Consider the following 24,046-nt stretch of genomic DNA (forward strand, 5'->3'; position numbering starts at 1 on the left):
AAGGCTTCATTGTGTGTGTAGAAACCCAATGATAGAAAATGTGATAGAAAATAAGTATTTTTTTGGGGGTGAATTACTCCTTTCCCAGCAATCACGGTCAGGACCTGAACGAATTAGTGACGTCTCGATTGGGGCCAGATCAAGTCAAACCAAGACTAGTCAGATCTGGCCCAGAACATCACCTGATTTCAACCAACATACATTTGACCCACTAAGACGGACGTCCCTGGATTAATCAGAGAGAGTCTGATCAACTTAAGTCATATCATAACTGGTCAGATCTGGCACCAGAATAAGCTATATTATTTAAACTGGTGAAGACGTCCTGGAAATGACGTAAAGATCATCCCCATATGGGCTGTGATCTGGCCTAGTTCTGAACGTCATTTGGCTTGCTGGGTTACGTCCACACAAACACTGATGCCAGTGCTGTCAAACAAGTCCCATGAAGACGTTCAATCTAGCAACACAATTTTATCCGATATGCAGTTGCTTCGTCTCTCTCTCTCTCTCTCTCTCTCAGTCCTGTGTGTGTGACCTTTGACCTTTCCCTCGGTGTCCAGAGTGGTGTGTGTGGGCGGGGACGGCATGTTCAGTGAGATTGTGCACGGGCTGATCGGACGCACGCAGCGGGACAACGGCGTGGACCAGAACTGTCCCGACCAGAAGCTGACGCCCTGCGCGCTCCGCATCGGGGTCATACCTGCAGGTCAGAGGTTAACATGCACGCACGCTATAGGGCAATTCACTTCTAGTCATTTTTACTAGTTGACTAGTTGCCTAGTTTACTAGTCGACTAGTTGTTTAACTACTATATATATATATTTTTTTTTTAATCTTTTTCTTTTTTGGAAATAAATATTTGTACATTTAAAAACTGTACATTGGTGACTATAACTATAATCTACCTGATCTTGATGCCTACAAAATCGAGAAAATAAATAGTCAACTAAACAAGTCAACTATAGCACCAACAAGGTTGACCAGTGGATTTACTAGTCGACTAGTTGAATAGTCTTAATGCCCTAACGCACGGCGCACGCACGTGCACAACTGCACACACGTATGCACGCACGGTGGTGGTGGCTAATTACCATGAAGGTGATTTTTATATATATATATAAACAATGACCACCTAGCCATGCATTATCCCGCTTATTACACGGCTGCTTAATACATAAATGAATACATTGACTCAGAACACAACAAAACGAGCTATTTCCTTCCTTACGGTAATGAAAGTATTCCATAAGTGTCGTGCTGCCCGCTGGGCGTCTGCCCAGCTGCAGCACAGTCGGAAAACAAGTAAGTGAGTTGATCAAATGGAATCGATTTTCGGGTACTGCATCGTATTTCTCGCTTCAAAATGTTATCAAAGACATTTTTGAGAGCAATGTTTTACTGTGTGTGTGTGTTTACATGGCTGTCATGTCGGATACAGCAGTAAATCAAGCAGCGCAGCAGGTGCCCTCAGGCTTTGATCAGGCCTGTTATAGAGCGGAGCGGTCTGTTATCAAGAAATAACGCTGAATTCAGCGATTGACCAATCACAATCAAGCATTCAACCAAGCCGTTTAATAAAGCTATTTAACATGGATTGTTCTCAGTCACCATAACTGATTACAGTCATTTGGGTTTCATAAAAGCCAGCATGTCTTCTGTGGAAGAATGTTCTCCAGCGAAAATAGCCTATCTACAAACTCTCTGTGTGTGAGACGCATTAAGAACTTCTCCATAGGCTTTTTCTGTTTTTTTTATTTTGGCAAGTGGTCAAAGTAGCGATTATGTTCATTAGCATCTTCCATAAAACGCCTAATGGTCTCGGATATTTCATAAAAGCAAAGGTTAAAGCTCCAATATTGTAGGGGGATTATTACTAAAACATCATCATTTGACATATTGTGCTAATTCATTGCTTAGGAAACAGCACCAGTGTGGGTGGAGACTCGGGACGGTTTCGCTAATCGCACATTCAGGACTTGGCCAAATATACAACGTTTTTCAGTTGTGAGATTTTATTTTGCTTTAAATCCATGTATTAACATAGTCGTCCCTTCTTGTAGGATCCACAGATTGTATCTGCTATGCAACTGTCGGGGCCAATGATCCTGTGACTTCAGCTCTGCACATCATAGTGGGTGAGTCACAACAACCATTGTATCCACTGTCCCCGGACGTACACAACAAAGGGCTATTATCTTGCTGTAAGGTTAGGTCTATAATGCATGATTATGCACATTTATAATGCTTTTGATAACACTTGTTATAAATGTGACTATAATTATGCACAAGGTGTATGAGGTATAAGACACTGGAGCAGCTCTGACCATTTGTATCAGCTCTGTAATCTTTTATTACTCGTGTGAAGTGAGCGTCGCATCACCTCTCTGCAATCTAAATGTCAGTTTGTTTACTTCTCTCCCTGTCTCTCTCTATATATATATATATTACTCTGTCACACTTTCACAACAATCCCTGCTCGGAGACTGTCAGGCAGTGTCAGCCGCGAGTGCGGACTGGCCTTCGCGTAAATGGTCACGCCCCCCTCCTACTAGAAGTAGGGGATGAATTGCCGTGTTGAACGTTGCGATGTTCGATTAGCCAACTCAGCCCCACTCGAGTTGCAACCCGATAGGCACAGAATAGTAAATAATGTTCTGACGACTCATTTTTATATATGATATAATTATTGATTATTTGTATTTTCTTCTTATTATTTGTATTGTATTTCATTGAAGCACATTGACATTGAGTCCTCGCTTGTCGTGTGAAATGTTCTATATAAATAGACTTCACTTGACTGCCACTCAAAGTGGCTACTGGCCAATCACAACCTACGTGTGTGTGTGTTGTTGCTGCTAGGAGACAGTCAGCCTATGGACGTGTGCTCGGTCCATCACAACAACACCTTCCTGCGCTACTCCATCTCCCTGCTGGGGTACGGTTTCTATGGCGACGTGCTGACTGACAGCGAGAGGAAGAGATGGATGGGGCCGGCCAGATACGACATCTCAGGTAAAATGATCTCCGTCAACCATATTGCGACGCATATAGACTGTAAACGAAAAATATGGACGAAGGGAGCTGTGGCGTCGCCCATTGGTTCCTACAGAAGCGTTTTGAAGCCACTATATCAGAGAATTCAGAGCCCTAGAAGCATTACCCTAATTTATCAATTTTAACCCATTCTGACCTGAGATCAGATTCATACGAGGTTTCCACTGGACACACACTGTGTCTGATTAACCCATTCTGACCTGAGATCAGATTCTAAAAATGTCAGTCGTTCTTCGATTTTTCAAAAATAGCAGACCTACAAGCTCGTAGCGCGCCACTCGGTGGCGCGCTACGAGCTTGTAGATCTGCTATTTTTCAATAGCTAAAGCATAACATGATGCTGAACACCAAAATGGGTTCCCGGTCAGAATGGGTTAAAATGAATGGGACCATAATTTTCAAAAACACATCTCATCGTAATTGAAAGAAGAATTCAAACTAGGGACTGAAAACTTCAAGAACTTAGGACAGTGTGCTAAGCCTGGTCAAATACCCATTTACTTTTAACTAGACCTGTACGTGCCCGTCGCAGTCGGCCATCGGCCTACTTGGGAACGATGCAACTTGGGAACCTAATGATATATACGCAGGGCTTAAAGTTCTCAGTCCTGGGGACTGATTTCAGTCCTGAGGATTTCATAGGGGTCATTTAATGAGATCAGTGCAGATTTGCAAAAATCTTTAAACCCTGTATATGTTGTCATAGCACCCGTCCAATTTTGCCCACTGGCAGAGCCTGATTGGTTGAGCCTCAATTGGCTGAGGCAGAGGCTGGAAATTGCACAGGTGAAAGGAGTTGGCCTCATTAGGTCCACTGGCAGAGCCTGGCCCAGGTGAAAGGAGTTGGCCTCATTAGACCCACTGGCAGAGCCTGACCAGAGCCTTTTGTGGTGGTTCTGGAGAAGCGTGGGTCCGACCAACTCGATACCTGGCACTGCACTCCCTGCGGGGGTGTGGAACGCGCGTGTTGAATTTGAAGTCGGGGGGGTCAAACGGTTCTCGAGTTACGTGCATTACAACCGTACACACACACACACACACACACACGCGTGCACACAGAGATGTGGCGCATTTACTGTATAGTAGGATGACATGAAATGTTTTCTGCAACCAGCAGGAGGGGAAATAGCAACACCTTGTAGGCCATTAATGAGAACTGCGGCATTGTTCAGTACTTCATTATATAGCCTCATTTCCAGCGGTGAATGCTTGCTGCCCGCTTATAACCAGAGGGGTCAGCGGCTCAAATCCTTGGGCCGGCTGGGGAAAACATGGGGCGGGGAAAGCAATATGCTCTGACTAATGTTCCTCGCCCCCTCCAACAATAACTAATGTTCTTTACCTTGCCCTTGAGCAAGGCACTTAACCCCGATTGCTCCGGCCTGCAGCTGTACACCACTGATGGTGCATGGCAGCTGCAATGCCCCAGCCTGGCCTCTAGGGGGGGGGGGGGGTTGCTGGTGCTCAGCAAACCTGGCCTGGATTAATACATTAATTTTGTCATCAGTAATTGTCCAGTTTTACACCATACCATGTTACATTGTTTGCATTGTTGCTTGGATAAATTGTAGTGCAGCAGCAAACGCACTAATGAGGCAGTGGAAAAAAATGTCAAGCTTTTGTTTGTTTTGTTGTTATTGGGTGGCTAATGCACATCAGGAAATGAACCTGTAGTATAAAAAGGGTTCTACAATCTTCGTGCCGCATTTCAAGCTTTCAAGTTGCTACTTTTGATACGTTTGTGCAAGTAGGGCGTTCATTTAGCAAAAGTTAGAATATGGAAATAAGGACTTTCTGGCCGATATAATGTATGCCCAGCATGTGTTTGGTAGACATTATAGTGAAAACAGTTTTCATACACTAAAAAACACTTTGCGTCGACGACACCTCCCCTTTATAGGTTTGAAGACATTCCTGACCCACCACTACTACGAGGGGACTGTGTCCTACGTACCAGCTAACGACATCCTGGGGACACCGCGGGACAGGACCAGGTGTCGAGCAGGGTAAAGGCCTCACCGTTCATAAATCACATGAGTCTGAACCAAGACAAAAAAAGAAAGACCCTCCATCTGTACAGTTTCTGTGTGACGTAGGGATTTAGGTAGGCGTCTATTTCTCCCAAACACAGCCTCTGAACCGAACCGTTCTTGCACTCATGGTCACTGAACTAAATATCAATCACAAATTAGGAGAAAATCAACTTTGTCATTGACCTTTCTCTGTCCCAGCAACTCACTCTCGCGAGATCTAGCACCAGTAAACATACGACATTCGTGAGATCTGCCGCCAGACGGCACCCATTTAGGATACCATTTGTGTACCATAGCGTTGGGGTGGCGGATCTTTCTAAATATCCACCATCTTTGGTCTGAAGCTGGGGTTTACTTCTCTATGCCGTCCTCTGACAAGCCCTCCACCAGCCTCTCCAGTGGTCCTCAATTCTCCATACTGTACATGTGGCTATAGGGCTGGACAATTAATCACAACCTAACTATGAAATCACAATCGAGAACTACTGCAATTTTCGAAATAGCAGAGGCTCAAATTAATTAATTATATAAAAGAGAGGGCCAGGTCCAAAACAGACTCGTAATCTAGGTATTCTAGTGTTTCAGGTAATATTTGGTCCATGAATCCAATACCGTACTTTAATTTCACCCGTATAAATGTATACTAAAAAAGACTAGCTCACTGTCTAGAAGTCATTTACTGAAAAGGCCTGCTTTACATTACGGCTGAGAATTTAAATTTCCTTCACATTCCATTGCATTTATTGGTTTCCATTAATTTCAGTGTGACACTGTATGCTAATTGTATTCAATAAAATCAGCAGGGTCCTTTAAATCAGTGGTTAATCTAGATACTTTCAGGTCACGACCCCCGAAAATAATCATATTTTAAATGCCATCTTCCTGTGAATTTAGTGTGCCCTGTATGAAGACTCTTCTTATTAATGTACATAATCTTCCTGTGAATTTACTAGTGTGCCCTGTATGAAGACTCTTATTAATGTACATCATGTACACCCCTATCTCCGCATTTCAGCTGCCTGATATGCAGGCATAGCGGGCAGCTACATTCTGAAGAGAAAGCGGAGAAATACAAGACTGACACGGTTTCCGACAGCGGTAAGTCCCTTTTTTCAGATTCAGTGTAGCAGAGAGTGGCTTTGAGAAATCCTCCCCGTCAAGTCAAATCTTCTTTGGGTTTATAGTCGGCGGGTTACTGTAAAAATCTGAAACCTGAAATGTACTGATATTTCAGGTTTTTGCTCCAATTTAAATAACGTATGGTTTTCAAGGAGGAAAGAAAAAAATCCTGCAGAGGATACAGTATGCTGGTCCACACAATCACATGTCTTGGACTCGTCACATAATACATACGCACGCACGCACGCACGCACGCACGCACGCACGCACGCACACACACAATGTATATATGCAAGGGATAATTGACGAGGTGGTCATTGTTGAGAAATAAACCCTGACGGGATGATTAAACCCTGAGGCGATTAATCATCCTGAAGGGGTTTATTTATAAACAATGACCGCCTCGCCGTCCGTCCTCTTGCTTATTACACGGCTACTTAATAAATAGTACATTAATAAATTGACCCAAAAGCAACAACAAAACAAAAGTATTTCCTTGCTTAAGGTACAGGAAAGTATTCCATACACCCGGTCCCGTCCGTCCAGCGCAACACGGTCGCCTCGGGGAAAAAGGTGTTGATCAAATAGAATGCGTGTTCTGTTACTGCTTTGATTAGACAGCGGTCTGTTATTGAGCTCATCGCTCGTCATTCAGAAATAACGATCCGCTGAATTCATTGATTGACCAATCTGAATCCAGCATACAACCAAGCCGTGTAATGAGCCTCGTTAACCACGTACGCAATATAATAGCCTTTTTAACGAAGATCATTTAGTTTTAATAAAAGCTATGCCGTATAGCAGTGGTCCAAAACCTTTCAGGTTGAGACCCATAAGAGAGATTAGATGTTTGCCTGGGATCCATACTAGTGAAATAGGACCCATGCTAGTGAAATAGGACTCGTATTAGTGAAATAGCACTCATACTAGTGAAATAGGACTCAACCTTGCGACGTGGCACGAAGCGCAAATAAATAAATAATTTTTAAAGTATAATAAAGTATTTTTAAATATATATTTTTAAATGTAGGAAAAGAAAATGGGATTTGTATTCGAGTTGCGACCCGTAAAAATTGCTTTGTGACCCACAATTGGGTCTCAACCCACAGTTTGGGGAAACGGTGCCTTATTACCGAACATTTTGAATGTGTCTGTTCCAGAGGGAGATGACGGCGGGTGGAAAACCATCCGAGGCAAGTTCCTGGCCATCAACGCGGCCAGCATGAGCTGTGCGTGTCCGCGCAGCCCCAAGGGACTGTCCCCGGCCGCGCACCTGGCCGACGGCACCACCGACCTCATCCTGGTCCGCAAGTGTTCCCGCTTCCACTTCCTCAAGCACCTCATCCGACACACCAGCAAAGACGACCAGGTGCGACCATATATAGCGTTGACGACGGGCAGAAACCTCTTATCTCCATGCTTTAATATTTGACCAGTTTGACTCCATAAAACGCATTTTAGTCAAATATTCTACGCTGCCGAGATTGTTTTATTACCTTTAGAGCATACGCTGAATTATGTGCGCCGCAAGACCGCAGCACTAGACCCTCCTCCGTGAGGAGTTGTACCCCGTTCGTTTGCATCGGCCTCAATTTCCCAGAAGCCCTAGCAGCCCACAGCATGTGTTGATTTCCGGTTTCGTCATCGTAACATGAAGGTCTCGTCTCCTACTCCGCGGCAAAGACGGAGTTTCTTTTTAATTATTACAATACAGCGGATTAAACACATAAAACGAAAGGCGGGAATGTCGTAGTAAGCGCCGATTAAACAATTGGAGGCTGTCAAACTGTTAACGCCCCTTCTTGATCATACTACAGCGTCACACAAAAGTAGCAGATCCACAAGCCCGAAGACACACAACTTCAATCCGGGGAAAAGTAACAGTTTTTGACACATGAGGTTTCCACCTGACAGACACTTTGTTGATATTCTGGGTCAAGTGTTTCTAGCTTGTAGATTTGTTCTTGTTGGCAAGTGACACGTTAAGCACCAACGCACACAGGCTGCGCAGCGTAGCGGCACAGTATCGACGTGTAAAAACAAGTAAAAACAAACAAAAAAACACTTTCACCACACGGCAACGCCTGGGAAATAGAACATTGGCGCATTGGAGCGCCGTGCGATGCGTGAACACGCGTCTGACGCCGCCGGTGTGGGATAGGTCTATTGAAAATAACGGAGGCGGCTGTTTTGACGCACGTCGTTTGCAGCCTGTGTGTGTTGGGCTTTAGACTGTTTTACTAAATTCCTGTCCTCCCTATACTTTCTCTCTCTCTCTCCATCCCTCCCTCTCTCCCTCTGTCTCTCCAGTTTGACCTGGCCTTCGTGGACGTGCACCGTGTGCGCCGTTTCCGCTTCGTGCCGCGCCACTGCCAGAGCGACTCGGACCTGGCGCTGGACCTGCACCAAGAGAACGGAAAGCGCCTCTTCAGCCACATCTGCCGGGACCACCCGGCGTGCGGCTGCGCCCCCGCCTTCAGCAGCTGGAACTGCGACGGCGAGATCCTTCCCCACACGGCCATAGATGTCGGGTATGTATCCAAAACGTCCTATAGTGACACACGCTGTAGGGTCAGATCCTGCCCCACACAGCCATAGATGTCGGGTATGTATCCAAAACGTCCTATAGTGACACACGCTGTAGGGTCAAAACCTTCCATGTCTCTCTCGCTCTCGCTATCTCTAGTTTGACCTGGCCATCTTAATTCACACATCACTAAGTGGCAGTGCAATGAATGGGCTCCTCCCTACTGTAACTGTACGTTCCCCGGGTTATATATGAAGCATTTGGAACTAGCACATTTTGATAAAACAGCCATTTTTTTAACTAGCAGCTGTAGATGTGAAATTAATCAAGACGGAGCAACTACATGACCCATTTTACTGCCTGAAATGAATAGGCTGTTTACAAACAAGCTGCCAGAGACGAGCAACGATTGTCTGTACTTCTCTCCTGTGCCGAGTAGTACCAGCGCTTCTGGCTGGACAGAGCAGCTGGCCTGGAGCTGTCTCTGCTCTCTAGTCTCTACCTACGGTGCTGGGGATGGCTTGTATCAGTGGCGGAATGTTCCAGTTATAGCCTCCCGGCTCATGGCTCTTTACAGACGGGCCGACGGTACACCGACAGCAGCCTCTCCGCTGACCGTGTTAGTGTTGTGTTGCTGCAGGAGACAGAGTGTGAATGAACCGTGCGGTCACTGGAAGAAAGCCACCTTTATTAGCATTTGAATACCTGTTCTGTGAACACCGTAAAGGTCTGTGCCTACGTGACAAAATGACCAGGGTTAGGGGAGCTTCAGCCTTCAGTCAGTGGGTGCTTTTTGGCTTATTATTTTGTCAGTGCGTGCTTGTGCCCTGAAGGCTGTTTCAAACAATCAGATTGCTTCCTCGAAACGACCTGTTGTATAATCCCGGCGTAAACATAAGTTCCATACTGCGCCTTGAAAAATAACTCAATACATTTCCTACAAAAACTTTGTAAAGTTTTGATGAATGAATTTAACAACCTTTGGGCCAACTGCCTTCCTTTTCACACAAGGTTAGCCATTGGCTACTTTAGCTAGTGTTTTATTGTATCTTTGGGTTGATATTATACGCTGTGGCTGAATTTTGTAAATGTATTCATGAATGTATATTATTCAAAATAAATGCAGGCTTTAGGTGGAGGCATAATTAATCAGGATGGAGAGTTGTTTAAAAAAACAACATTATTGATGGTCACCTAGTAACCGGCAGGCAAGGCACAATGTGCTCCACATTTGCGCGGTGGTCTGGGGCGTGATGTCATAACCGCCAACCTTCCTGCCCGCCAGCTCCATCATGTAGGTCGAATCATGTAGGTGTATTCGCCAGCATGTAGGTCGAATACGCGCTCTCTTCAGTACAAGTACAATTATTCAAGTACTGAGATTATTGAAGTACAATTTTTAGGTATCTTTACTTGAGTATTTCTATTCTTGTGATACTGTACTTTACACTTATACTCTACTATAGGCCTACCTAATAAGCTAATAAGCCAGACTCGAATCACACTGTCGTGTGGTATTTGGCAGGCGATATATTTTTTTGCCAACGGCTGATTCGGTCTGGCTTATTAGCCAGGCTATATCTCAAAGGCAAATATTGTACTTTTTACTAATTTATTCAAATGGTTGGCTATATGTAAGAATGGCAAGAACATTGCTTTACAATGACAAAAGCTAATCGTCATAATTCCACATCATGCTAATAGCAAAAAAGTCACACCTGTGTGAACTGAGTGGTGCAACTCCCCTCTCTCTCCCCCCCTCCTCTCTCTCTCTCTCTCTCTCTCTCTCTCTCTCTCTCTCATATTAGCAAGCAACAGTGCAGCACTGTTTCTCTCTCTCTGTGCAGCGCCCCCACTGGTACTCATAGTCACACTGGTGCTCATTAACGTCACATAGGTAGTCACACACATAAGTGAACCAACACATAGGTGAACACGGACATTGCTGTTCCTTGGAGTGGTTGCACCACCTACCAACACCCCACCGCCTCCAATTTCAGATTAGTAAAATCCTAGCATTTTGTTTCTCTCTCTCCCTTCCCAGAGTGCACTGCCAGTTGATCCGGCTGTTTGCTCGAGGGATCGAAGAGCCGGCGGTGTACGAAGACCTCACCAACAACCCGTGTGCAATATAAGAACCCCCACCAACCCCATGCCCCCCCAACACCCCCACCCCTAGACACTGGAAATGTCTTAAACTGCGTTTTGGAGAAGATCTTCTCAACTTCAGAGGTAGACTGATGTCAATATATACCCCGGCCCCCGTACACACACACACACACACACACGCACACACACACACACACACACACACACACACACACACACACACACACACACACACACACACCAATATGTGTTCAAGATCGAGATTCCTGTGGCTTTGTGACACCGGGGATTGGGGTGGGGGTGGGCAGGAGGAAAGTGTAACTATTTTTATTCCAGTAGCGCAGTGGCTGTGGACCAGTGGGCCCGGGGCCTATCTATCTATCTATCTATCGGCTGCCATGTTAAGTGGTCAGTTGGGTGGGCCGTTGAACGCTTTCCAGATTTCAAGTCGGGGCTCTGATTCAGAAAAGGTTTAGAACCAACTGCAGTAGCGCAGAGAAAAGACAAAGAAGAGCATCGTTCCCTTTTCTTCCTGGTGCAAGCCCCATCCATGGTTGTGTCTTGATACAGACGGGGATGAAGGTTGAATGGTGTCTGGTGTCTCACTTCATTTGAGTACCCCTAACCAGCCCCTTTAATACTTAGCTTAAATTAACTATACTTGAAGGGATATTTCACTTTCAAAAAAAACTTTTGGTCATTTTATCGTCTACTCGGGTTTATGTGACCACCCCAGACAGTTTTTAAATTACTTGATTCAGTATTTAGATATTTGATATTCATTTTTCAAAATAGTGAATCAAGCAACTTACAAACTGTCTGGAGTGTTCACATAAGCCTGAGTAGACGATAAAATTAGGGTTTTTTAAAGTGAAATAGTGAAAGTGAAACGCAATGTACCTTGTTCGCTGTGGTACCCAAGGAACTGTAGGAACTGTACCCCTTCTAAGTTCTGACCCCTCTGGTGCGTTGTTACAAATAAACTGTTACTCTACAATGCATCAAAAAAAACAAGGAGGGTCGTCGCACTCAGAAATAAGTCATTTTATTTTATCATGCTTCAGGAAATGTGACAGACACTAGATCATTGCTGTTAGATTAATACTGATTGGAAGGCTGGAGGAGAGTCTGGATAAGGTCTGGCACCTTATTACACGAGGCATGGGGAAATATAATGGGAAAAGTAATGTGACTTTTATGGAGCCTCCTTGTGTTTGATGTATTTAAACTAAGAATTATCCTGAAAAAACCTTTTGACCCCTAAAACTCTTGCAGAAATATCTTCCCTCGTTCTTTGAGGATTTCTTTTAGTTTGTTTTTGTTATTTTGAGGCAGTTATGAAAGGCATTTGTAACAGTAGTAGTGCAATACTGTCAATATTTGTTAAACTGACATTTTTGCACATTAGCCAGCTGTCTGTTGCTTGAGAAAGTTAAGTGTTTGAAACAAGTGTTTTTTTTTTCTTTATTTATTAAAGTCCTACTTTGTTACTTTGCTTTTTGGAGTTTTTGGCAACCGCTGTGGTTGCTATTTGGTCCTTCCAGCATCTTTTTTTCTTTTTGTACTTTTTTCCATAAATGAATGTCCTAGTTCATCATACAAGAGTGTTGCACAAAAGTAGTGAAAATAGCCAATCTACTGTCTCACAACACGTCAAGAGCAATGTTCAATTGAACAATTGAAAACGTTGCACAGTGACTTTCGGTACAGTAGAAAAGTAGAGCAATCGATATAAAGGAATGTTTTGCACATTTCGATTTAAAACCTTTATTTTGATATTATTATTATTATTATTATTATTATTATTATGCTACAAATCAAATGATGCTGTGTGAAGTAACAATTGCCTGTTCCTGTAGGTTAATTTAGTGTCACAATTTAATTTTGTGAAAACATGCATTTTTTTTAATATTGAGTAAGTATAGGACATAATTATTTTAGTTGTGGTACCCAGATTAAGTGATACCAGACACCATTCAGTCAGATTTTGTATTTGTATTTTATGTTTTTCATGGGTTCAGTTCAAACAGCATTTCAGTGGCTTTGTTACAACTATGTGAGACGTGGACTTGAGTGAGTCAGACTTACATTGTGAAAATCCTGACTCGTGACTTGGCAACAAAATGAGCATTGACCAAGGCTGTACCAGTTGACCTTTTTTTTTTTTAGTATGAACTGAAAGGAACTGACTGATCGAAAATGAACTAGAGTAGGATAACCAGCTCTATTATTGCTGCAGTATCATTCCATAGTGATATTCTCAAATGTCTGAAATAGCTGTCAAAACAATAGTGTTGAATATGTGTTGCACTAGTGGTGCGCTGCTCTCCATTCCAAATCTCTGGCTGGCTCTTTTCCGGTACAAAGTATAAAGGCGGACTCCAAAAACAGTGGAACTTTGTCCCACCTCATGCTTATAGTACCACCTCCCATGAGCATGTGGTGCTGAATTAGGTTCTGAGAGAACCTAACAAAGCTCGTTCAATTCACGCTAAATACGTTTTCACGGCCGTTCGCTTAGTTCTTGCTAGTCATAAAAGAGTCGGCACTGTATACGGTGCAGTTGACCTCCCTCCTTCCCTCCCTCCCCTTGTTTGCAAGCTGGCCTTGCTGCATGTGAGGGAAATGGTAGCAATCCACGATGCTCAACATGCATGATGTGCTTGTTCATGCATCGAAATCACAGGGTTTTAAACATGTGTGTCCATAATGTACTGCGTACCTGACCAAAATACCAATAATCTCCACTTAGGGTTGCCAACCGTCCCTTATTTGGAAAGATGGGTCACTTATTGAACTGATAAAAAAAAAAATCAATGGCACACATCATTCAAGTTCAAACAGCTCACACACATAGGCTACTATAATTATATTCTTCTACTATGATAACAGATTAACCAATTAAACCCTGTAAACGTAGTCAACTGGACCTGCTTTTTTCTGTCTAGACAGAACATTGAATATTGATGCTGGTGTTCAAGTGGTTAATATAATGTAGAACAAAATATTTTAATATTTTTCTTAGAAAGAATGTCAGGTAGTTGGCCACCCTAGTCTCAACCCATATACTGTTGCTGTGATGTAGCTCCAATTATGATGTCAAGATTGCTGTACTTCTTTGTCCAGGAACTATATTGTTAAATTAGATCATTTATCTTAAAGAAATGCTTTACTTTAATAATCACACTAATAACAATGCAGTTTGTCCTACAATTCACTATTTAGTATTACTTTTCAAACCGCTGTTGCTTCTGGGTTGTTTAGCGACTAAACAACCCAGAAGCATGACATTTAAACAGATGCCAGGTTCATGTGTTGACTATAAAACCTGGCATCTGTTTAAATATCATGCTCTCGTCTGTTTAATCAGAAGTAAGATGTAATACATTGAAAGCAACTTCCACAACATTGATTAAATGAGACAAAATTAAGCAGGTACCTCTTATACTGGGAAAATGTATTCTGCAAATACCACCATCACATTTTAAAAATCGCCTATAGCCTTAATAATCCTCTCATGAGGACCGATAACGATGCATCTTTTCAATACAGGTTCACATTCACGGGACCTTTTTAATTTGTCACCTGTTTGTACTGCACATATAAAACGGTCACTAGAGAAATGATGTAGCTTCTGTAAGACTACGGCAAACAGTCTTTACAGACTATAGACTTTCATATTCTCAAGTCGTACGACAGGGTAGCAGGGTTCTTTCTGACTAACAGACTTTAGCCAGTAAATCCGACACATTGCCATCGACTCCTTTAGCCGTTTTATTTTCATTCCAATATGTCTTTCAGTGTGTGTGTGTGTGTGTGTGTGTGTGTGTGGTGCACGTGGTGCGATAATGTACACCTTATCGACTGTCGAACATGTTGTTTAGTCAAGTGGATTCCATTAACAAAGTGTCTGTATAATTTCAGAAGCAAAGCAGCGTAATTAAATGTTCATACGGTGTATATACTCTAGTCTTTGTAATTCCTCAAATGTCTTGTTGTTTGCATCAGCGGTCCCCATCCTTCCACAGGTTGGGAACCGCTGGGTACTACTGTCTATATGCGTGTACACAAACGTCAAAGTGAAATCCCAACACGCGTTATTATAGACACTGTCAGTTCACTGCTGTGGGATCTGTGGATGATAATGAACCGGTTTTGTTTTTGTCTTACTGTCCTTGGATTGTGTTTTGTTTTTGTCTTACTGTCCTTGGATTGTGTTTTGTTTCTCTCTCCATTAAAGATGCTGGATCTCTTACCATGGCGATGTCTGTTCATTACCTTGTAGTAGAAACTACCGTACTCCACATGACTGTACATTATGGGCTCTGATTAGCCTACCTTAACGGGGGGGAAAAAGAAAGTAGACAACATTGGTGCCATATTATCACGAGCATTAGTGAGGACCAATTATATGATATGTTCGATAGGTTGGAAATGGGTTAAGTCGTCCTTTAAAGCACCACTTCACCACTTTTCAACCCATCTTCATATAATTGGTAATCACTAATGTTCATGATAAAATGCCACAGTTCCTAATTCTACTTGGGCTGTGGGCTATGGGTAGTTCAGAAACCTGTCCACCAGTGACATCATCGATAGGGAATCCAAGCTAATAGACACTGCAGGCTTTCTATTCCTGAAAAGTTGCAATGCGAAAATGGAAGCCATCGTTCTCACGATAATAGAATCAAAATATTTTTGTAAATATTGCCTAACGATGATGTCACTGGTGGACGGGTTTCTGAACTGTCCACAGCCCTCCTATGACGCACAGACTTGAGTAGGAAAAACATGTATTTTATCATCAACATTAGTAAGGACCGATTATATGATTTATAACGGAAAAGAAACTGAAATCAAAATAAGAGTGAGGCTTTACAAAAAAAACGAGATCTAACTAACAAATACAAACTAAAATCATAGAGAACATGTTATTTCCCCCCCAAACAAAATCCCCTCTGTGGTCGAATAATCAATAGCAGTGGAATATTCGACTTTGACATCCCTAACACCTAAGTATCACATAATAGCACTACTGCACATACTTTATGGCATGATAATATATCTTGTTCTTGTGGTAACGTATACGTGATACTGTTCAGGCATTCGGGGGGAGCTGTAACTCTGACAGTGTATAGCCTACATTTGTATTGTACATTTGTCATTGTAATGGTCAGTTTATAACCACCTGAAGGATCGTCCTAGAAGCTACTTTGAGAACGACTCCACTAGAGTTAGACGGTAATCCTGACAATCCTGACAGTACGGCACATTCATTCATCAGCAAATGAACCCCTTTGAGAACCACTTCACTAGAGAATCCTAACAGTACAGCACATAAATCCATAATTGCTGCAGTGCTTGAAATACCTGGAACCATCTATTCCATATAGTGTGCACTGCTGCTGATGCTTTTAATAAGCTCAGCCAACCAAGGGGAAGTTATACATCCGCAAATCCTCAAAACAAAATGGCCGATTGAAGGACAACACTCTCATCCTTGCCAGCGGCATATTGACCAACCCCATCCCGCTCGCCTGTGCAATTAGTGAATATCCACTGCCGGGCGCCCTGCGATGCATCAGAGCACTCTCACTGACGGCATGTTGAGTTCATCGCCGTCGGGGCGGGAACCTTGTATCTCCATATCAGAATGTTTATCTTCTTTCCTTTTTTTACGAGTGCCATACTTTGTCATAAAATAATTGCTCTTTAAGTTGTGATCTGCTATTTTTGCAATACTAGAAATTATTTGAAAGTGGAAGTTAAATCTGTCTGTGGGTTTTATTAAAAATAAATGCTTATTTAACAAAAAAGAAAATGTTTTGTTTTTAACCAAAAAATATCAGAGCTTGTGTGACTAATTACTACAGTTGATCGATTGGAACACAGCCCCCGCTTACAGCGTAGCTGGACTGGAGTTAGGTCCACCGAGCTGCATCAAACAGATGGCTGCTAAATAGTCCCAGCCATCCCCCAAAGATTCTGGAATTCGAAGCGCGGCACAAACGCTCCCAATTAATCTGCCAGCACCAAGGCACCTCCTCCTACTGGAACCTCCGCCTCCTCTCAGCTCGCCTGATCAAAAGTCAACAACTGCTGTGCCAGCAGCAACAATCAAAAGCATCCGCTTGTGAAAGTGGATGTGCTGGTGGGAAAGTAACCACGCACGTGTACTCAAGTCAAATTCACGATTTTGTTCTCCGTCTGTGGGTCCTTTGCATAAACATCTGCAAGGTCATCAAGGTTGGGTCAAGGCTATAGGCTACTTACTTTCACTGTTGGTATATTTTGATGGTCTGCATTACTTTTGTACTTCAAAATACAAAATTGACTTCAATCTTGAAGGCAGGACTATTATGGTAATTAAAACGTTGTAACATGGAGGTATTTCTACTTTTGCTTCAGTTTAACGACATTGGTGCTGTGCCAGCGACAATCTAAAGCATCTATACTGTGAAAGGAGTCTCTCTCATCCACTTGGCACGTGATCGGTCGGTGCTTAGTGTGTGCAAGGCTTTAGTAGAGGTGGCTTCCTCTGTCATTGATGCCGCCTCTGCCTCTCTGAAGTATTGTAGGAGGAACAGGAACCAGAGCTGCTGACGCCAGCATGCAGGCCAAACGTTCCCCTATGGATTCGCTCGTGTTTTTGTTTCCGTCGAAAGGAGCTATTATTCCTGCAGGGATAACGTGACTGTAGTGTTGTTGTGTGTGTGTGTGTGTGTGTGTGTGTGTGTGTGTGTGTGTGTGTGTGTGTGTGTGCGCGCGCTTGTATACTTGTGAGGAACCGCAAATGTATTGTGAGGACAATCTGTCCAAGTCCTCACAAGAGAAAAGGTTGTCTTATGATTTTAAAACAAACATTTAGAGTTATACGTAGGCTTATAATTAGAAGGAAAAAAAAGTTCATTTTGGAGTTAGGGTTTGGATAGACATTTAGAGGTTATAGCTTTAGGGGTTGGGGTGAGAGTTTTAAACCTATTGTAGGAGCCATGTTATTTGATTTGACCAAATGGCGCCCCCACTGGTTGCCTTGAGAAATGGCACCATGGTTCCCTTTAATTAAGCCACAGGCTCACAGCTGTGGGAAGAAAGACGCCAGTAGAGATACAGATTTTCAACAGCTTGCACGCAACGCACAAACAGCGCAGTTAGAGAAAGAAAGGAAAGAAAGAAAGAAAGAAAAGTAGGCTACTTTATTATTTGTTATCGAACCCTGCGCTCGTCTGTTTTTTGAGACCTTTATTTAGTTTGTCTGGAGCCTGGCCTGTGCTTGTTTTGTTTGCCCCCGTTTATTTTGAACCATACACTCACACAACACAAACTCCTACCAATAATACCAACCTTGCAGTCATCAATCGCCATCGACAAACAACTATACAACAAGTGAGTAAACAACAACAACGCCCAAGTCCCAAAGTGTGAGCACGTTAAACCGTATATCTCTGGTGAATGATTATAGAAAGAAAGGCATATTGGCCAATTTGGCCCTACACTATGATATACCTCAATTATACGTCATGCATCGGGGAACATTGCATGTCGCAGCACTCCAGCTGTGAGCTTGTAGATCTGCTATTTGCAAGGCCGCCCTAAAATTGTTTGTCTCCACAAATATGGTAAATAATATGTGCGTGCGTGCATGTTTTTTTTTTTAATGTGATGCCGATTCAGCTGCTGTATAATATGTGTATGCACTGTAAAGCCATGCAGTCCCAGCATGCTATTGTAGTTAAATGAGGCGCGCTACTGTGCTCTGTGAGCTGCCTGTATACTCTACTGTTCTGAGCAGTCATTACATTACCGTTGCTGTTGGTGCTTTTTTTGCAGAGTAATCTTATTCTAGATCAGCACTGAGTGCATCTTAATCACAACATACATCTGCCATGTACCGTTTGACACGTTCTACGAGTAGAAACATGTTTTCTGCAACCGTACTTTCATTAACCTCTTTCCACCATGGTGTTGCTTTTTTATATACAGTAGGCCTATATATTTCTTTCTATTTTCTTTCTTTCTTTCTTTCTTTCTTTCTAAACAGTCTAAAACGATATCACTGGAAAAAAAAGTCCTTAATTGTCGTCGCTTTTTATAGGCCTGTATATTTATTTCTATATTCTTTCTTTCTTTCTTTCTTTCAGTACAGACAAACAGTCTAAAACGATATCACCTTGTTTCCATTCAATTCATAATCATGACACACATGATGTGTGTGTTTGTTGAAAAGTGGTTGGTCAGCTGTCTCTCCTCCAGTGCTGATAAGGTGCCAAGTACTGTAGAGGAGAGGGGTGTTTGTTCATGTGTTATCTTGCAGTTTTTCTAATCAAAGTATTGCACCTTAAATATGAAATGGAAATGGTTTGGGGAGGGGGGGGGGGGGGGGGGGAGAATGTTTATGATGTAATTGCAGATAACTTATGGGACTTAATTCATACTTAATACACATGACTATCTGTGTTCTTGGTATGACCCACGTGTTTTAAAAGGGCCAAGGTGTGGAGAGGAGTCCGTTATCTTTGACAGGCCTACAGAACAGCCAGAGAGCCTTTCATGTAGCTGTAGGTTATATTCCTTTAGCCTTTTGCCCGTGTTCTTTCTTGCAAGTATTATGGCATAAGATTGTTGGTGATCTTTGGTGAAAAACAAACAAACAAAATGCATTCTTGGACAGTTATCAAAGTTTACAGTTACTGTACTAAGAACTGTAAGTACTGTACTACTGTACTAAGAACTACTGGTTCAGAAGGCTTGTGTAGAATCTGCCTCAGGCCTTAATGTGTTAAGTTTATAAGAGGAATCTTGCTGGCAAAGTGTGAATAACTTATTGTTATTATATTGCTAACACAGTTTGTGAACTCCAATAAACATTGTGTTAGGTCAATACCGTACACAGACGTACAGCAGGAAAACTCAATCAATACGCTGCTCTGACATACCGTACACTAACTCAATCAATACACATGAACAAATTAAACTGCATTGCACAACAGCATTTGTTTCATTTAGACCTGAGGCGCTCCCTCTCTCTCTCTCTCTCTCTCTCTCTCTCTCTCTCTCTCTCTCTCTCTCTCTCTCTCTCTCTCTCTCTCTCTCTCTCTCTCTCTCTCTCTCTCTCTCTCTCTCTCTCTCTCTCTATATTATATAAAGTATATGGGCAGAGGACTGACATATAAAGACATCTCCATACATGGACATAAAGACAAATACAATCCTGTACCTGTAGATCTCCATGTTGCCATATCAGCATACCCATATATGGGCATGCACAGTCATATACAGTACTGATGACAGCAGGGATCACCATATATGGGCATCAAAAGGGACATTGACTGACAGATGCACAGATTGACATATGACATAATGGGCTTATTATCGGTTAGATTAGAACAACAACACCGTTATAGGTGAAGGCGCGCTCTACTCAGGGAGTCAAGTTGAGTCTCTGCATAGCTGAGTGCAGATTCTTGAAGATCAATGGAAGAAGGGGAATATCCACACTCTCTTAATAAAGTTTGAGTTTCTTTATTTCATGAAATCACATGCAGCATGAGCAGTCCATCTAGACTAAACAAATGCGTTTGTTGCATGTGATTTCATGAAATAAAGAAACTTTATTAAGAGAGTGCGGATATTGATATTCCCCCTTTTCCACTTATCAGTAAGCTTGGCAGTGCGGCGTATAGGTGTGAGGGACGCCGCGTAGCGGCCCGGACTCTAGACTTGAGGGCCAGGTGGGTATCATGGCGGAGGCTCAAACCTCTAGTAGTAGAGATATATCCCCAAAGGATAGATTGAGCAAACTACCATGGGTCAGCATGTTCCTCCAGACAAAACATATTGGCTAATTAAAAATCATACGGAAACATTTCTCTTCGTCCTTGCTTCACTTCCTTACCTCCAGCCAGGTAGGAGGCCATAGTGGGCTTGCTGTTGGGTAATCACCTGTGTGGTGGTGGCGTGCTGCTTGTTTAAGCTACACCCCCATGAGTAATAAATGGAGTCCTCCGCCCAGCGCTGACTTCACAGCCACATTAGCTCAGCTATTTGGAGGGAAACGGTGGAACATTACACCTGCGGGGGCCATGCAGCCTTGCATTTGTCTTACTAGCGCTTGAGGACAGTTCACTATGTAGGTCTCTGAAGTGGCGCGAGGATATAGATGTTGTCGGGGGCAGAAACCTCTCATCTCCGTATTCTAACTTTTTGTGTAAATTAGCGCCCTACTAACAGCGTCACACAAAAGTATCAAGGGTATAGCTCAAAACACGTCGCCCTGCTCCGCGTTTCGATCCACGCTTGGAGCTTGAGGATCTGCTACTTTTGCTGTTTTTCCTGCGACACTTTGTGTGATGAAGTACACTTCATCAAGTTCATTTACGAAACAGTTAAAATATGGAGATACAAGGTTTCCGCCAAACGGCAACAATATCACGGTGGAAGACTTACCCGCACGCACACACACGCACACACACGCACACACAAATGCACAAACACACAAAGAAACATAAACAGCCTGTAATAAAGTGTGTGTGTGTGTGTGTGTGTGTGTGTGTGTGTGTGTGTGTGTGTGTGTGTGTGTGTGTGTGTGTGTGTGTGTGTGTGTGTGGGGGGGGGTGGCGGGGGACTAATACACACTGGTGCAATATGCCCAGCCAAAGCCATTCACACTCATAAACAGACATTATACACTGGTCCAGTCTGCCCATCTGGAGTACTGCTGTGGATGCATGCCAGCTCACACCAAAATGGATGTTTATCATGTTCATACGTTTTTCAGGACAACAATGACCCCTCAGCTATAAGAGAGAGAGAGAGAGAGAGAGAGAGAGAGAGAGAGAGAGAGAGAGAGAGAGAGTGTGAGAGAGAGAAAAGGGACCCTCTTCCCATAGGCCTATTGTATTAAAGCTGTGTTGAAAAGATTAAACATTTTCATAGATTGCTTCGTAGACTTTTCAGCAATATCATCCGTGTTTTTGTTATGTTTGTTTACACATATTGTTTCTATTAATATGTTGGTTTCATGTCAATGTGTATCTGGAGTCATTTAACCACTTAAACCCTCGATAGTACGGTTCACCTCAAAACATGTAGATTGGCTATACTATGGCACATGTTCTCCCCGGAATAGGAACGCTATATGGGGTTCAACGTTAACGTTTTCATTGGTCTGCACCAACACTACTCTTTATTCCTGACAGGATTCCTTACAGGATTCCCCGGCCGGGTCGTCCCAAAGACTCTAGTGGGACCCAATGCCTTCCTCCTTGACACTCGGCATCAAGGGCTGGATTGGGGGGTAAGTCCCTGCGGCATACTAGCGTCATGTCCAGGGTGTATACTTGTACAATACATGTGACATACTTTCCCCCCCTCATGTCTTTGCACAGGTTCATCACTCCACCTTGAAATCATATTTCATTGCATGAAATGTGACAATGAAATGTGATTTCAAGGGGGGTTGTGGTTAACCAGGCTAGTGTACTTGTGCATTTATAAGCTGCCTCACGCTGCAGAAAACAGGAGATAGGCTCCTGCACTATAGGTCACATGGCTCGGCAAGGCTTACTCATGGGGTTCAACGTGGTTCATGTTTTTATTTATTTATGTGCAACACTTATCTTAATTTATTCCTATAAAGTTTCCACAATTCATCACAAACTCGAACATATAAACCGTGTTTGAACTTTGAACACTGCACTCAAGTTTAAATGGGAGTCAGCTTCCTCATTGTTGTTTTATTCAGTGAAGTAGCCTCCGTCACCACAGCGGGGGAGTGCAGCGGAAAATGACAGCGGAATGACTATTCGCTTTTAATCAAGAAAGAGCGTGTCGTCTGTCTCTCAGTTGGGGACACAGTTCTGTCTAAGACCATTACCGCAGCCATCAACCCCACCAATACCCCCTTGTCCAATTGTCTCCCCTGCCTTACCGATTGTCCAGACTAGATGTTGGCTAGCATCATGCCTCATCGAGGCCCCATCTGCCTCCCACACATACGCTCTGCAGTGTCCGTACGTGGCATAGCGGTCCGCTGGGACTTCAGCGATGCATAATGGTAACAGTTAGTGTATTATAGCCCATTAAAACCAGGAAAGCCTCCGTGTTTAGATTTGAGCTACAGTAAGCTATTGCCGCCGGGAGTTGTTTTAGGTTTTGGATACATTTTTGCATAAATCAATGCTATTGAACACACTTTACGTCTGTGTGTTGGTTAAAAAACTATCGAACCAATGGAATGTATTGAAAAGTGCTTCGGACAAAACTTACTAACTCCATTGGACCCTTAAGCTGTCTGCTAAAACAGCTAACTCCACCACCTCTCCCCTCTCATGCAAGTACTTGACAATATACAGTATAAAGTCACCAACTTTGAGGAGGCAGTATTGCTTTGTTTTGAGAATATAAGGTTTTCTTAATTTCCTGAAAAAAAAAAAGTTTCATTTTCTGAAAAATGGAGTCAAAAATAGCAGATGTACAAAGCTTGCAATGCTAGTGAAGCGCTGTGTGCTTCTACATCTATACAAATATATAGCTAATAATCCCTGTTACTGTGTGTGTGTGTGTGTGTGTGTGTGTGTGTGTGTGTGTGTGTGTGTGTGTGTGTGTGTGTGTGTGTGTGTGTGTGTGTGTGTGTGTGTGTGTGTGTGTGTGTGTGTGTGTGTGTGTGTGTGTGTGTGTGTGTGTGTGTGTACGTGTGTGTACGTGTGTGTGCGTGTGTGTGAGTTGGCATGCAGCTCCCAGCTTGGCACACCTGTTTCCAGTTCCCTTATCTCCCTCACCTGTCTACCATCAGCTCATTACCTCCAGTCTATAAATGTTTGGTCTTCTCTCATGTGATGTAAATCATGCCAGATCGTTTCACAACCTCAGACAGTGTGTGGTAATGCGTCTAGTCAACCTCTAGTTAGTATACTCTACTCTTAGTGTTAGTATTTCTTATATATATTTTTTTGGCTTTGGTTTTTGGCTTTTCTATGTTTATTGATAGATACACGTGAAGATTGACAAGAAAGAGGGAGAGAGAGATCGGGGGGACATGCAGCCTCAGCCTTTTAACCCCTCGACCATTCCAAACCAATGCCGAATATGGAAGATCTATAAGCTCTCCCAGTCTCTCCCTTTCTACCTTGGTTTCAATAAACACACTTGCTCTTTGACTTTTGTTGTGTGCTGCTTTTGGCTCCGCCATGCAGTCTTTGCA

The 24,046-nt window shown here is 43.0% G+C and overlaps 1 protein-coding gene across 2 annotated transcripts in view; it reads left to right on the plus strand.

The window, feature by feature from the left end:
• Positions 1-15,100, plus strand: part of cerk (ceramide kinase) — a 38,571-nt gene extending 23,471 nt beyond the window's left edge. For both annotated transcript variants that reach the window (XM_080761603.1, XM_080761604.1), the window contains 8 exons: positions 564-709; positions 2,064-2,138; positions 2,863-3,015; positions 4,958-5,063; positions 6,106-6,188; positions 7,370-7,578; positions 8,520-8,740; positions 10,781-15,100. In XM_080761603.1, coding sequence (XP_080617729.1) covers positions 564-709; positions 2,064-2,138; positions 2,863-3,015; positions 4,958-5,063; positions 6,106-6,188; positions 7,370-7,578; positions 8,520-8,740; positions 10,781-10,871 — 1,084 coding nt within the window. In that variant the 3' untranslated portion in view covers positions 10,872-15,100. The remainder of the gene's footprint in view (positions 1-563; positions 710-2,063; positions 2,139-2,862; positions 3,016-4,957; positions 5,064-6,105; positions 6,189-7,369; positions 7,579-8,519; positions 8,741-10,780) is intronic.
• Positions 15,101-24,046: the final 8,946 nt, after the last annotated feature.

This window comes from Protomyctophum bolini, assembly GCF_963924005.1.
Source record: "Protomyctophum bolini genome assembly, chromosome: 4".
In the NCBI taxonomy this organism is placed as follows: domain Eukaryota; kingdom Metazoa; phylum Chordata; class Actinopteri; order Myctophiformes; family Myctophidae; genus Protomyctophum; species Protomyctophum bolini.